This window comes from Bipolaris victoriae, assembly GCF_000527765.1.
Source record: "Bipolaris victoriae FI3 unplaced genomic scaffold scaffold_24, whole genome shotgun sequence".
Classification (NCBI taxonomy): domain Eukaryota; kingdom Fungi; phylum Ascomycota; class Dothideomycetes; order Pleosporales; family Pleosporaceae; genus Bipolaris; species Bipolaris victoriae.
Window position 1 is genome coordinate 304,061 of NW_014575368.1, and position 12,142 is coordinate 316,202.

Below are 12,142 nucleotides of genomic sequence, written 5' to 3' on the forward strand. Positions count from 1 at the left end.
CTACGCCTCCACCACAAGCGCTTCCACACAAGATGCTCCCAGACTGTGCGGGCAGCGGGTCCCACCTCCAAACAACGCCTCGCATTGGTGACACGGCAGTGCTAACGAGATAAGGTCTGCCCATATCTTGCCGCCCGCAGATCGTGAGGCTCACGGCGTGCAGATGTTTCTAAACCTGAAACCACATCCCTGTGGCTACGCGATGTGGTTTTAAGGCCCCAAAGCCAATCAATACGCGACTGCCGCACGTCGACCAGACCATGCCTAATCGTCTGGATGCTAGAACCCCACAGCAACCCTGTACAGTTGCCGACGCGACAATTTCGCTGCCAGCCTTGCCAGCTCGGAATTGGATGACTGGGTCGTTGTTGTTCTGCTGTTCCCGCCGGGGCTAGCGGGGAGCGTTTCACATCGGCCGGCAGCACAAGCGCAGTAATAGTCCTTGGGCTCATTTGAGCCACTCAAGCCTAAAGCACTCGAGCGTGAAGCCGTGCGAGCATCCAACGCCATACGCCCCCGCCTGTGCTATTGTAAGGTTCACGAGAACGGCCAGGCCAGGGCTAGCGGGTCAGTTTTGTCCTGAGGTTCCCTCCTTCACCTTGGGTTCTTTTCTCGCCTTTCACTCTTCATCTTTTCGGTCTCTATTGTTTGCCATTGTTGCTACTGTTAGAGGCCTGTTGCCTTGACGGCGTGGGAAATTCCCCCTCTAATTCACCTTCAACCTTGCCCTCTTTAAAACCAACACCCACTCTTTATCTATCTATCTTCCAACCTTTGTCGCTAGACGCGCTTTTCCCCTCTGACTCAACCAACTGCTGGACAGATCCAATTGCTCCACAGCACCAACTTGAATCTTCCACCACCCACTACTCTTTCTCTATACATACACAAACGAAATGGCGCTTCTCTCAGCAGAACACCTGGCTGGGCCGGGCTACATCATTCTCAACGTCCTTCGTGGACTCAACATTATTGCTCTGGCTTCAGTCGTTGCCAGCAGTGTTGTCATGCTTGTCAAGACTTTTATCATTTCCAAGGTACGTGACAGTGGTTTGATTTCAACAATTGTAAATAACTGACTCTCTTCAGTTCTTCTTCTTCGATGCCACGAGCCATGTCATTACCGCTTTTGCCGGGCTTTTCTTCATCGTATCAGAATGCTCGCTCTTCCGCAGTTTCTTCGCCCGCAACTGGCCTCTTCTGAGCCCCTCTCACGGCTTCGTCACCCTAGGCTGTGCCATGATGATCATCGGCATGAACCTCCTCGGCAACATGAACAAGGAGGCCACAAGCCAAAAGTCACTCACCATGCCCTTCTGGCGCCTTCTCGTCGCCTCGGGCGTCCTCTCCTTCGTCATCGGCCTCTTCAACATAATCGCCAGCTTCATCTTCCGCGATAGATCCCGCAACATCACCGCCCGCATGGTCCGCTCCCGCGGCGCCATGACGCTCCACGAAGACCTCGAAACCCAATCCCAATGGACCGGCTCAAACTACGAGTCCAAACTCAAACCCTTCACCCTCTCTTCCCACCAAACCGGCAGCACCTCGTCCCGCACCCCTCCCATGCGCATGCCCACTCCCCCCGTGGACTGCGGCTCGCCCCCACAACCCCAAACCAAAGACACCGACGCCCACCACCTCTCCCAATTCGACTTCAACCCCCTCCGCGCCCTCCGCACAGCCCGCCAATCCTTCCTTCCTTCCTACCACTCCCAGTCCTCCCCCGCCAAACTCAACGTCTTCTCCAACCGCCCAGCCTCCTCAATCTACTCGCGCACCACCTCTGGCGAACCCTCCCGCAAGCGCTTCTGGCAGCGGCAGCGCGAAGAGCAGGAACAGGAAACTGCCCGCATGCCTGAGATTAGCTATCCGCTTAATGTCAACCCGCAGTTTGCGCACCTCGTTAAGCCGAATCTTGCCCATCACCCTAGTGTCAGGCGCCCGGAGTTTGATTTTGATAGTAATAAGATTTGAGAAATGTCTCTTCTATCGTGTGTCGACGTTGATGAGGGGGGTGAGGTGAAGGGGGGGGAGAGAGTAAGTCAAGTGTGAGGGTTGTGGTGGAGGATGGGTGGCGGAAATCATGATACCACTTTCTTTTGTTTCTTTGTTTCTTTGTTTCTTGTACTGATTTGCATGACACAAAATGCATTACTGCTACAGATTTAGATATACTAGCAGCGGGCGTTTCTACTTTTCGGCGGTACAAATCCTGTCTCTCTCTTTCTCTCTCTGTCTCTCTTTTTTAAACATGGAAAAGAATGATTTTTTACTACGAGATTGTCAGGATGAGAGCTCCGGGGAGGTTTTATCATGTTAGATGATGGATGGCCCTGTTGAGCATACTGGTTTTCACCTTCTTCGATGAAAGGGAAATATGGACTACGATCATTTCACTGGTTGTTTATTCTTTGACTGCTTCTCTACCCTCGTTTAGGATAGCTGTTTTCTAATATACACGTGGTTATATAGATTGGAATGTCCAGTATTGTCCATGATGCAATTGCTATCAATGCGAAGTTTGTCGCTGTCGCTACATGACGCGGTGCATATATCTATATGTACATGTGTTATACAGTAAATCGGACGATTTATATTGGATTGACGGTTTTTCCACGTCAATGAACATTGTTCGAAGTCCTCGGCCCATTGGCACAGCACCGTGCGTTGCTGAAACCCTCCCACCCTCGTACTTTCATACATGGATCCTCCGATCGTTCCAGATACGCTCTTCCGCCCCTCTTTTAACCAATTTCTACCCCTCACTCCTCCACCGCAATCTCCTGGAACGGATCGATCGCATTGCCCTGCGGATCATACAACTCGAACCTCGTGCCATCCTCCAGTGTCAAACTATACTCTTGCGTATAATATAACCCACCTCTTCCCTTTCGCCTGCACTTCAGGCGCACCTCGCCCGCCTGCTTCGTTCCCTTGACCCAGAAGCTTACATTAATGCGGCCATGGACCTGATTGATCTCGCCCTTGATCCATGGGTACTTTGACGCAAAATATATTTCGTCGCCAAGCTGCTCGCGCACGAGCGGGTTGGTGCGCAGCGCGTAGAGGGTTGCGGTCACGACGGAGGATTCTTGCTTCTGGTAGTTGAAGAAGGCAAAGAGGGAGACGGTCATTGCGATGATGAAGATTGGGAGGGTGCGCAGGACTTGCGGGGGTATTAGAGGTGGGACACTAATTAGCAATGTTGTTAGCATTCTAGCTCAAGCTTGCTCGTTTTTTTTATGAGTTGTGAATCTTTCCCGACAGGTATGAAGACAAGGATTTGGGGTTCGACGTACGGTGGCAGGGCGCGATTTGGCCGTCGCTCAAGCAATATCTCGCCATCTTTAGGCGGGGGAATGAGGTTCTCGGGTGTCCAGACGCTCGTTGGGGTTTTCCAAGGGACGACAGGCTTAACGTCGTTTTGCTGTGGTGGTGTGGTGGACGCATGGCGGAGGGGCGCTATGCGACGGAGACATTGGTATCGTGCCTGAGGCCGCGCTCGCAACAAAGCTGGAGAGAGCCGTGGCGGTGGCATGGTGTGAGTTAATGTTGTGGTGGGGGCGCAATTGCACGGATGGAGGGTTGCGTGTATGAGATCAGTCGATGCTAGTTGTGATGTTTGCATGGTTTGCATGCCCGCGCTAGTACACCTGGTTGGCGATGGGACGGAGTTAAGCCGGGTAAACCCTGTCTTCGACTCTATCATATGTTAGGTGGATGTCTCTCCTATACTTTATCATGGAGTAATTTAGGTTCTATGCAGTTATCGTAGCTGTTCTCATTCGTAATTGACTAATACATGCATATTATTTCTTTTCTTATTCTGCTCATTTCTCGAACGTTGAATATACATGCGATCGAAGACGTCGCAAGGTTGTGGATTTTGGATTACACATCTGAATAGTCATGTTCATCATGGTTCGTGCAAATAGGTTTGCGTCGTCCTTCACCAATCATCATACACTTTTGCAGCGGTCTCTTCAATTATGCAGTGGCTTGGGCAATATTTTAAAGTTTGAACAGTTTATTCAATGCTAAACGCTCAAAATATTGGGTATCTGTCCTCGTATCGTACAATCGTTACAACGCTATTAATACATAAAAGAAATCATGCCACTAAGTCGGCCGGAGTGTCTAGTAGACGCGGCGGGCATTGCGGCCATCAGTTCCATGCATGCGGCGAGTGCCAGCAGCCTAAGAAATGGTTAGAAAAGTTCATGTTGTCGTGAATTGTTTCCTGCTTACCTTGAGACCAGGCCTACGAGTTAGAGAACCCCTAAGCTTCATCATCATACCGCTGACCTTGTCACCCATGGTGGCATGGCGCTTGTGGTGGTGAACTGGGGCGGCGTGACCGTGGTGACCACCGGTAGTGCGGGTGGTCCTGGTAGTGGTAGTGGTAGTGGTGGTACCAGCGGGAGCACGCTTCGTGTGCGTGCGTGTCTTGCGGCCTCCCATCAGGCGGGTCTTGAGAGATGGACGCGCAGTAGTGCGAGTGGTACGGGGAGCAGAGCGGCGTGCAAGAGGCATGGTTGTTGAGTTTGTTTGTGGTAATTGATAGAGTAAAGTAGTTTGATGGTGATAGTTGAAGCTGTTGGCTGCAGGTATTGATTGTTCAAGTTGTTGTGAGATGTATTGTGAAGATGGAGATAGGAAACACGCAACAATGGCTCATCTTATATCATTCTGCTGCTCCTCAGCTGGTGATCTGCCCATCTATCTCAAGGCCTCTAGACCCTTGGTTGAAGCGTCCCCAAGACCCTGAAATCAAGGACTCCAAGGTGCAGCCGCCCAGATGGAGTTGTGATCGTCCCCATCTCACGTCATGCAGGGTCCCGTCAGGCCGACTTGGGTGTTGGCACCCCTGGCACGCACGTTGGTGGCTCGTGGCGCATGACGTTTCTTCTGTGGTAGTTTATCGTGGCATCGGATCCAGGCGTGCGGCTGATTGGGCTGGAGAGCGGGTGATGATGGCGGTTGGTGTCTGGGGGTCAGAGATCGCGACGTGGGCTGTGGCTGGATGCGGTCATAGCGGGTTGTGCTCGCTGGACCCTGATTAAAAGTGGGGCTATGCGACTACGTCATAAGCTTCTTGGAATAGCCTCCTAAGCGTCATTGCGGGCTGGCGAGGAGGGGTTTTGCTGTTGATCGCGATAGAATGGGAAATTGAGTGTTGTAGAGTTTCGCAATTCAAAGTCTGGACCCCAACGAGAGGCATCGTTATCGTTGGCTGTGCAGGAGTGATGACGTAGCGATGCGCGCCAGTGGGGTTGCTTGAAATCACAGCCCTCTGCAACCATGTCCCACGTTTATGGCTTTACTTGTTACTGATGTTTGAAGCTAGGAGCCGTTGATTTCCAAAAGAATATATATCTGTACACACATGCGCGCTGATCACGTGGCTGCACAGAAACAATGTCAAGCCGCGGGTAGGGCTGAAAACGTTCCCACCAGTTCGCACAGCCTGTGATACACCATCGGTCGATGCCCTTCTATCGTCGATGGAAAGGTCCTGGTACAGCGTCCCTGACGCTTCCGGAGCACTGCTCCACCTTTGCTCATGAACGCGCAGTGACCGCCTTGTGATGTCACGGTAAATTCCCAGCATCAATAAAAGTCTCTCGCTGAGCGTGAACCACCACTGGACTAACAATCTCTGCTTCAAAAAACTGCTAATAGAATCCATTTACTTTTCATCTGATTCCTGAGTACAAGCATTGAAAAGATACCATGTCTTCCGACAAAGGACAGTTCGAGCAGGGTAAGCACAGATGATCCTCAACTACTGATCACCATTAACAATGCACCCCAGGCTTCCAGCCTGATGTCCAGCACCAGCAGGTGCCTGGCCTACAGTCCAAGCTTGACCCCACGCCCAAAGTGGATGAGCTTCCCACACCTGAAGGCGGCGCCGAAAAGTACAAAGCTGCCGGCAAGCTAAAGGGCAAGAAGGCCATCATCACCGGCGGTGACTCGGGCATTGGCCGCTCAATAGCAGTCTTGTTTGCTATGGAGGGTGCCGACAGCTTCATTGCCTACCTGCCCGAGGAAGAAAAGGACGCCCAAGAGACCAAGAAGATGGTTGAAGAGAAGGGCCAAAAATGCTATACTCTCGCCATCGATCTCAAGCCAAAGGAAAACTGCAAGAAGGTCATTGACGAGGCTGTCAAGGCTATGGGCGGCATTGATATCCTTGTTAACAACCACGCTTACCAGATGATGGTCAACGATATCAGCGACCTCTCCGAGTTAGTAGAGAACCTGCTTGTGAATATATTCGATGCTAATAATGTACAGGGATCAATGGCTCCACACCTTCAACACCAACATCCACCCATTCTTCTTCCTCTCCAAGTACGCCCTGCCACACATGAAGCGCGGCGCTACCATCATCAACAACGCCTCAATCAACGCATACATCGGCCGCCCAGACCTCCTCGACTACACCTCTACCAAGGGCGCCATCATCTCTTTCACCCGTGGTCTGTCAAACCAGTACGTCGGAAAGGGTGTTCGCGTCAACGCTGTTGCCCCCGGCCCTGTCTGGACCCCACTCATCCCAGCGACTATGAACGATGAGGCTATCAAGCAGTTCACCGCGCCAATCGGCAGGCCGTCGCAGCCTAGTGAGATTGCTACTTGCTTTGTCTTCTTGGCCAGCAACGACAGCAGCTCCATCAGCGGTCAGACTATCCACGCCAACGGCGGCACCATTGTCAATGGTTAAGCCGTGCGCTGGTTCCCACGACACCCGCGATTTTGATTTCAGAACAAGATGCATGTTACGAAGTTATGAGTAAATTACCATAGTTCATTGAATGAGAATTTAATCCACTTCAACCTTTTTTTTTGACCGCGTGCTGTGACATCTCACCGCACGTGTTTATTTCCCCGTCCCAGCGTTCTGGGTACTCGAGATGCAAATCTCACTCCTTAATAGTGACATGTCGTTTCAACCACCGACGCAACGAAAAATGTCACCCACCCCGAGCACCTGACATTGGTACTTGGACAATCTAAATTCCAAAACACGCTAATGCAGCATCATAAACCCCCATATCGAGATAAAAAAAAAATTCATTCCATCGCGTTTTTCTAGATGCAAGGCTTGCTTCTCAAACACGCTGATGCAATATCAGATGGATAGTTTAAAAAAGCAAGAATTCTGCACTAAGAATGCCCCGCAGTTCCCTCCTTGGACGGCGTAGGTCCTTCCTTCATCTTCTTCATGATATTACTCAACTTGGCCCTGCCATGTCCACTTCTGCCTTCAATCTGGGAGCCGGATACCGGCGGCCCCGTATACGGAGTCTTGGCCTCGGCTGGCTGAGGCGTATGAGGTGCTGCGTCTCCACTTGCAGAAGCTTGTTGTTGCTGGTGTTGGTATTGTTGCGCCTGACTTGCATACTGCCTCGCGCGCGCAGCTTCGATTTCTGAGCGCCCTTTTTCGATGACGGCTTGGTTTTTTGCGTGGGCGGTGGGATTGCGGCGGTCGAACGTGTCGTTGAATGTACCTCGGAGGGTTTCTCCTGCGCCCTGGGTATATTACTTAGTTTTTGCTTATTTTCGAAGAAAAGGCTGGGGTGGAAGAGAGAACATACATGGATGCCGGCGGCTGCAGCTTTGAGATTGGCCATTGTGCTTTGCTTGGGTAGTTCGTGGCCTGATCGGTAGGGTACCGGGCGGTTCGCGTCGTTTGAGTCCAGGCCAGGGTGGAAGTCAGGTAGTTGCTGGGTTGGGACGAATGGTGGCATCATAGCATGTTGGTGCTCTGGCATTGGTGGTACGGGCGGTATGTTATTTCCGAGAGACTGCCGAGGAGTACCTTGAGGTGGTGCCCGAGCTGGGTAAGAGAAATTTGCGCGTGAAGGACTGCTTGGAGAGACTGGGCTAGCAGTTTCGTCCATGGGATCTGGGCGTTGTACCCCTGGTGAGACTGAGTCCAGCTCCACCCTATGCCGTATGTTGTTTTTCGCTGGGATTGGCGGAGACGAGTCTCTACCGATTTGAGAAACTTGAGGAGAGAGTCTATTTCCTTGCGGAGTGCCGTTTTCGGGTATCGGGGGAGTCAGGTCATGGTGTATGCCAGATTGAGCAGACAGACCTGGGCCTTGGGGGTGGTGATTATCAGGTTGAGGCGGAGCTGGTTGTGGTGGACTAGGACCGGAGGTGTGTACACTTTGTGGGCCCCCGTTACTGCCGTCATGAGGTTGCATTACTGTGGTAGAACCTCCTGGGCCAGTCGTTGTGGTGGTCGTAGTCGTCGTGGTAGTTGTCACTGTGACTATGTTCCCCGTACCAGCCTGGCGGTATGTCTCTCTAGCTACATCCTCGTGGCTTGAACGATGCTGGATCGTTTGCGGAGGTGGCGCAAGACTATCTTGTATATGTCCATTGGGCGACGGGGTATGCGGTAGAGGTGCTTGATTGTTCGATGATTGGCGCTGAAATTGCTCGCCAGAAATCGGACGCGTTTGGTTTACTAGGCTTGGGTCGGCGCTGCTGCGTTCGCTGCTGTAGTAAGCAGAGTCGATATCTTTACGAGACTTTTCCTTTTCCGCATCCTTTGGAGGTTGGCTGATGCTTTCTTTTGATGTCTTATCCTTGGATGAGAATGGATTGGACATGCGCCATTTTGACCGCTTTTCTTTTTCAGCGGGCGTCATGTTTGCGAAGCTGGAAATAGGTTGCGATGAATTGGCTGTTGGTTGGCCACTCAAGCCGCCGGTCATCTGCTCAAGTTCCTGTCGTTCTCGACTCTTGCGTTTTTGAAGTTTGGCAGGTTGCCGAAAACCGTCGTCCATAGCAGGTAAAATTCAAAGTTTAATCGGCGATCCGATGACGAGGAGCAGATTGAGGTGTTGGGTTATTCAGGATCGCGAATAGTTCAGTGAGGATGATAATTGTATCAGCAAGTTTTGTGAAGAGTTCAGAATCTATGTGAATACAATCAAAGCCGCGACAACTCCCACAGCGGGGAAGCTCCTCTAACGAGAACAACAACCAAGCAGGTCCTCTACGCGCTGGACCCCATGATATCATGTCGTGGTTCTGTGGCGCTGAACAGCTGTGGCGTCCAATCAGCGTGAGATGTTACATGGCGATCAGAGGAAAGACGGCTGACGGACAGGGATGGTATTGCTCAATGATGACGGAGGAACGTCTGCTAGTGACAGTGCAGGTTTTCGGAATGCGCCATGTTTCCTTGAGGAAAGGCGCAGCCAGTCTACCCGTGACTACCCACTGCAAGACTTGAGCATCCTAAATGTTTCATACGTGCTTTGTTTTTTTTGGGGAGTTGAATTACATGTATCATAAGGTGAATGAACACGCTAAGGGACTGTAGGATAAACTCGTAGTAGGTAACGGAAACGCGCCAGTCACGGGATCAGCGCCCACCCCACTACGCCCTAAACGATCAGGCAGCCACATGTGATGGACACAGCTGAACTGATTTGTTTTCCACTCAACAAAACAACATTTCAAATCATATTTCATGAGTGCAGTTGTGTGTGAAAGAATAAGTAAATCGGGTTTTTGTGTGGAGAATCATGGCTGAAGCGATTGGTCTTGTCGCAAGTGTCTTGCAATTGGCAGGGACAGGTTTGAAACTTTCACAGGCTTTGTATCAGTATGCCGACAGTGTGGCGACGGCTGACCGTAGGATCAAAGATGTAGCGAAAGAGATCAAGCTTACCAGCTTCGTCATTGAGGAATTAGGCGGAATTTTTAAGCAAGACGATACCTTGAGCCTAATTTCGAAGAGTGCTATTGCGACAGCAAACGAGACTCTGGACGAATGTTCTACAATGTTCGGAGAAATTGAAGTGACTTTGAATAAGAGCAAAAAGGGAAAGATGGGCCGACTTTTACTGCCATTCCGGGAGCCCAAGATTGAGCTGCTGCGAAGTCACATCGACAAACTCAAGAGCACACTGCAACTTCTAATGCAGGTGCTTATGCATGCATTTCAGGTAGCTTCAAAAAAGCTTGACCGCGAAGCTGAGGCAAAACAACGAGACGAGATTCGACAGCTGCTGGAAAACAAAAAGAACACTACCAAGAGATATGAGGAGTCATTGCAAAGATTCAAGACAAGTGATAGCAACACTGAATTTGAGGATGACGAGGTCTTTTTTGATGACAATGGATCCGTTTCGACTCTGGTCGCCAAATCGATCGGCTCTACGATGACTCCTGATTCTCTTGCAGAATGCGCTCAGCATGTCCGGACACTCTTGGAAAGCATCGAACGACTGCAACAAGCTCTGGCTAGTACATCTGAAGGAGATGACCAATCCGACGATCATCAGATGGTTATTGGATCTTACTTTGCCGCTCGCTCCCATCTCGACAGCGTCCTGCTTGGTAGCTCGAACACGGGGAATAAAAACGTGATGCTGAAAACGGAACAGCTTCTCAATGTAGAGGCTGTATACCGAACATCCAAACCCAAAATTTCCGTATTGGAAACAGAGAAGAAAGAACCCACTGCTGTCATTGCGATAGGCGCGGGTGAGGTAGTTGTGGAGCGGGCAAAAACACCAGTACGACTGCAAGGAACAAAGAAGCCGGAAGAGGACATAACCTACGTGCAAAGACCAAAGAGTCAAGGTCATGTGTTTGAAAAGATATCTATTTCCGATAGGGCTAAAACAAATCTTGGGCAACGGTATGATGAACACTCTTATGCTGTATCCGGCGAAGCCATCCAATACTCATGCCGGCCAAGCTATGGGAGGCAGAGCCAGGCTTTTGGTTTTGGAGGATCTTCTGGTTATTCCTATAACTATGCCACGATACAGGGAACCCCAGAGCAGGTAGAAATATGTGTGCCTGTATCTCGCTCGTCAGTATATGCGCCAGCTCTTTCTCTACCAGCACAAGCGCCAGGACGCCCCCCGTTACCCTTTGCACTTGCATCTGCGCCTTTACCTGAACCTGCGCCTACGCCTGTATTCGACTTTGAGCCACGAGATCATGGTAAGTGGTGTACTCCGTTTTCTGAAACCTAAAATTGACGCACTACAGAGCTCGACATTCGGATGGAAGATATGGGTCATATGGACGCCGAGATAGCGAGCTCGCTATCGGGAACAACGTCTCGAGGAAATGATGAGGTAGACGATTTACTCAAAGAATGGACTACCTGTTTTTAGTATTAAAGAGAGAAAAAAGACCACAGAAACATTTCCAAACTTGAGAATATCTCGTCCATTTCGCAGATCTAACTAGGCTAGTACCAAAACACCCTCTCTACGCAATAACCAACCCCCAATCTTCCCGTTTACAAATCAAAAACACCTTCCTTCCCTCCCCACATATAGCAACCCAGGAAAAAAAAGCCCACTGCCCTACCCCTCTCGACCCTCCATCCTTCCTACATCTCCCGATACACACACCCATACTTTTAATTCCGCCCCTCCGATATCGAATGTCGGAAACCATGCGCCCGCCCTCTTTCCCCACCACTTTCGCGCTAGCAGCTTAGTCCGAATAAAAACCCCCACCAACCGAGTCGGAGGTCTAGCCAAAATGTCGCCGCCGCCGCCGCCGCCCTCCCCCCACGGCAATAGCATCCGGCGGCGAAACCCAGATTTCCGATGCTTTTCCGGGACCGAGAAGGAACATGGATGCGGATGTATGGTATGGCGAACAGTATTCGATAGCCCAAGTAGTTCTATACGTGAAGATGGAGGAAACGCGCAAGATGAATGACAGGCGGGTATAGTAATGGACTCTGTGTGTGTGTGCTACTTTGCGAACCTTGCTCGAAAACAATCCTTCGCGAACGACGCAAAAAACGGCTCGTGTATATACTTACTACCCCCCAAACCATTCGCATGCAAAAAAACGTTTTTGCACATATCCTCATAACACACACACACACACACACATACATACATACATACAAATCACACCCTTTTCTTCTTCTTCTTCTTCTCGCGTTCTAGTAATATCACACATTGTATGTACGTGTGCGAGCGTTTTACATTCACATGCGCAGCTAGAACTAATACTACGAAGCGTTACACACAACAAGCCCATCCCAACCTCCCCCCACCCTTCCCAAACCAACCACCCAAACCACCCCCTGACCGTTCCTTTTGCGTTATGAGAATTTTTCTCTTCTCTT

The 12,142-nt window shown here is 50.6% G+C and overlaps 6 protein-coding genes across 6 annotated transcripts; 3 read left to right on the top strand and 3 right to left on the bottom strand.

Moving 5' to 3' along the window:
* Positions 1-896: 896 nt before the first annotated feature.
* Positions 897-1,977, top strand: COCVIDRAFT_93779 (hypothetical protein; the record flags this gene model as incomplete). The annotated part of the gene is made up of 2 exons (XM_014703256.1): positions 897-1,037; positions 1,090-1,977. The coding sequence occupies 2 exons, from the start codon at positions 897-899 to the stop codon at positions 1,975-1,977; spliced, it is 1,029 nt and encodes a 342-aa protein (XP_014558742.1).
* Positions 1,978-2,765: 788 nt separating this feature from the next.
* COCVIDRAFT_14313 (hypothetical protein) lies at positions 2,766-3,541 on the bottom strand (the record flags this gene model as incomplete). The annotated part of the gene is made up of 2 exons (XM_014703145.1): positions 2,766-3,195; positions 3,303-3,541. The coding sequence occupies 2 exons, from the start codon at positions 3,539-3,541 to the stop codon at positions 2,766-2,768; spliced, it is 669 nt and encodes a 222-aa protein (XP_014558631.1).
* Positions 3,542-4,140: 599 nt separating this feature from the next.
* Positions 4,141-4,536, bottom strand: COCVIDRAFT_24937 (hypothetical protein; the record flags this gene model as incomplete). The annotated part of the gene is made up of 2 exons (XM_014703176.1): positions 4,141-4,200; positions 4,252-4,536. The coding sequence occupies 2 exons, from the start codon at positions 4,534-4,536 to the stop codon at positions 4,141-4,143; spliced, it is 345 nt and encodes a 114-aa protein (XP_014558662.1).
* A 1,200-nt stretch (positions 4,537-5,736) lies between these two features.
* On the top strand, positions 5,737-6,733 carry COCVIDRAFT_14315 (hypothetical protein; the record flags this gene model as incomplete). The annotated part of the gene is made up of 3 exons (XM_014703146.1): positions 5,737-5,767; positions 5,819-6,254; positions 6,304-6,733. The coding sequence occupies 3 exons, from the start codon at positions 5,737-5,739 to the stop codon at positions 6,731-6,733; spliced, it is 897 nt and encodes a 298-aa protein (XP_014558632.1).
* Positions 6,734-7,176: 443 nt separating this feature from the next.
* On the bottom strand, positions 7,177-8,810 carry COCVIDRAFT_93909 (hypothetical protein; the record flags this gene model as incomplete). Its single annotated transcript, XM_014703257.1, has 2 exons — positions 7,177-7,542; positions 7,608-8,810. 2 exons carry the CDS (start codon positions 8,808-8,810, stop codon positions 7,177-7,179), a joined length of 1,569 nt encoding a protein of 522 aa, XP_014558743.1.
* Positions 8,811-9,557: 747 nt separating this feature from the next.
* COCVIDRAFT_24940 (hypothetical protein) lies at positions 9,558-11,165 on the top strand (the record flags this gene model as incomplete). Its single annotated transcript, XM_014703177.1, has 2 exons — positions 9,558-10,989; positions 11,038-11,165. 2 exons carry the CDS (start codon positions 9,558-9,560, stop codon positions 11,163-11,165), a joined length of 1,560 nt encoding a protein of 519 aa, XP_014558663.1.
* Between the last annotated feature and the right edge of the window lie 977 nt (positions 11,166-12,142).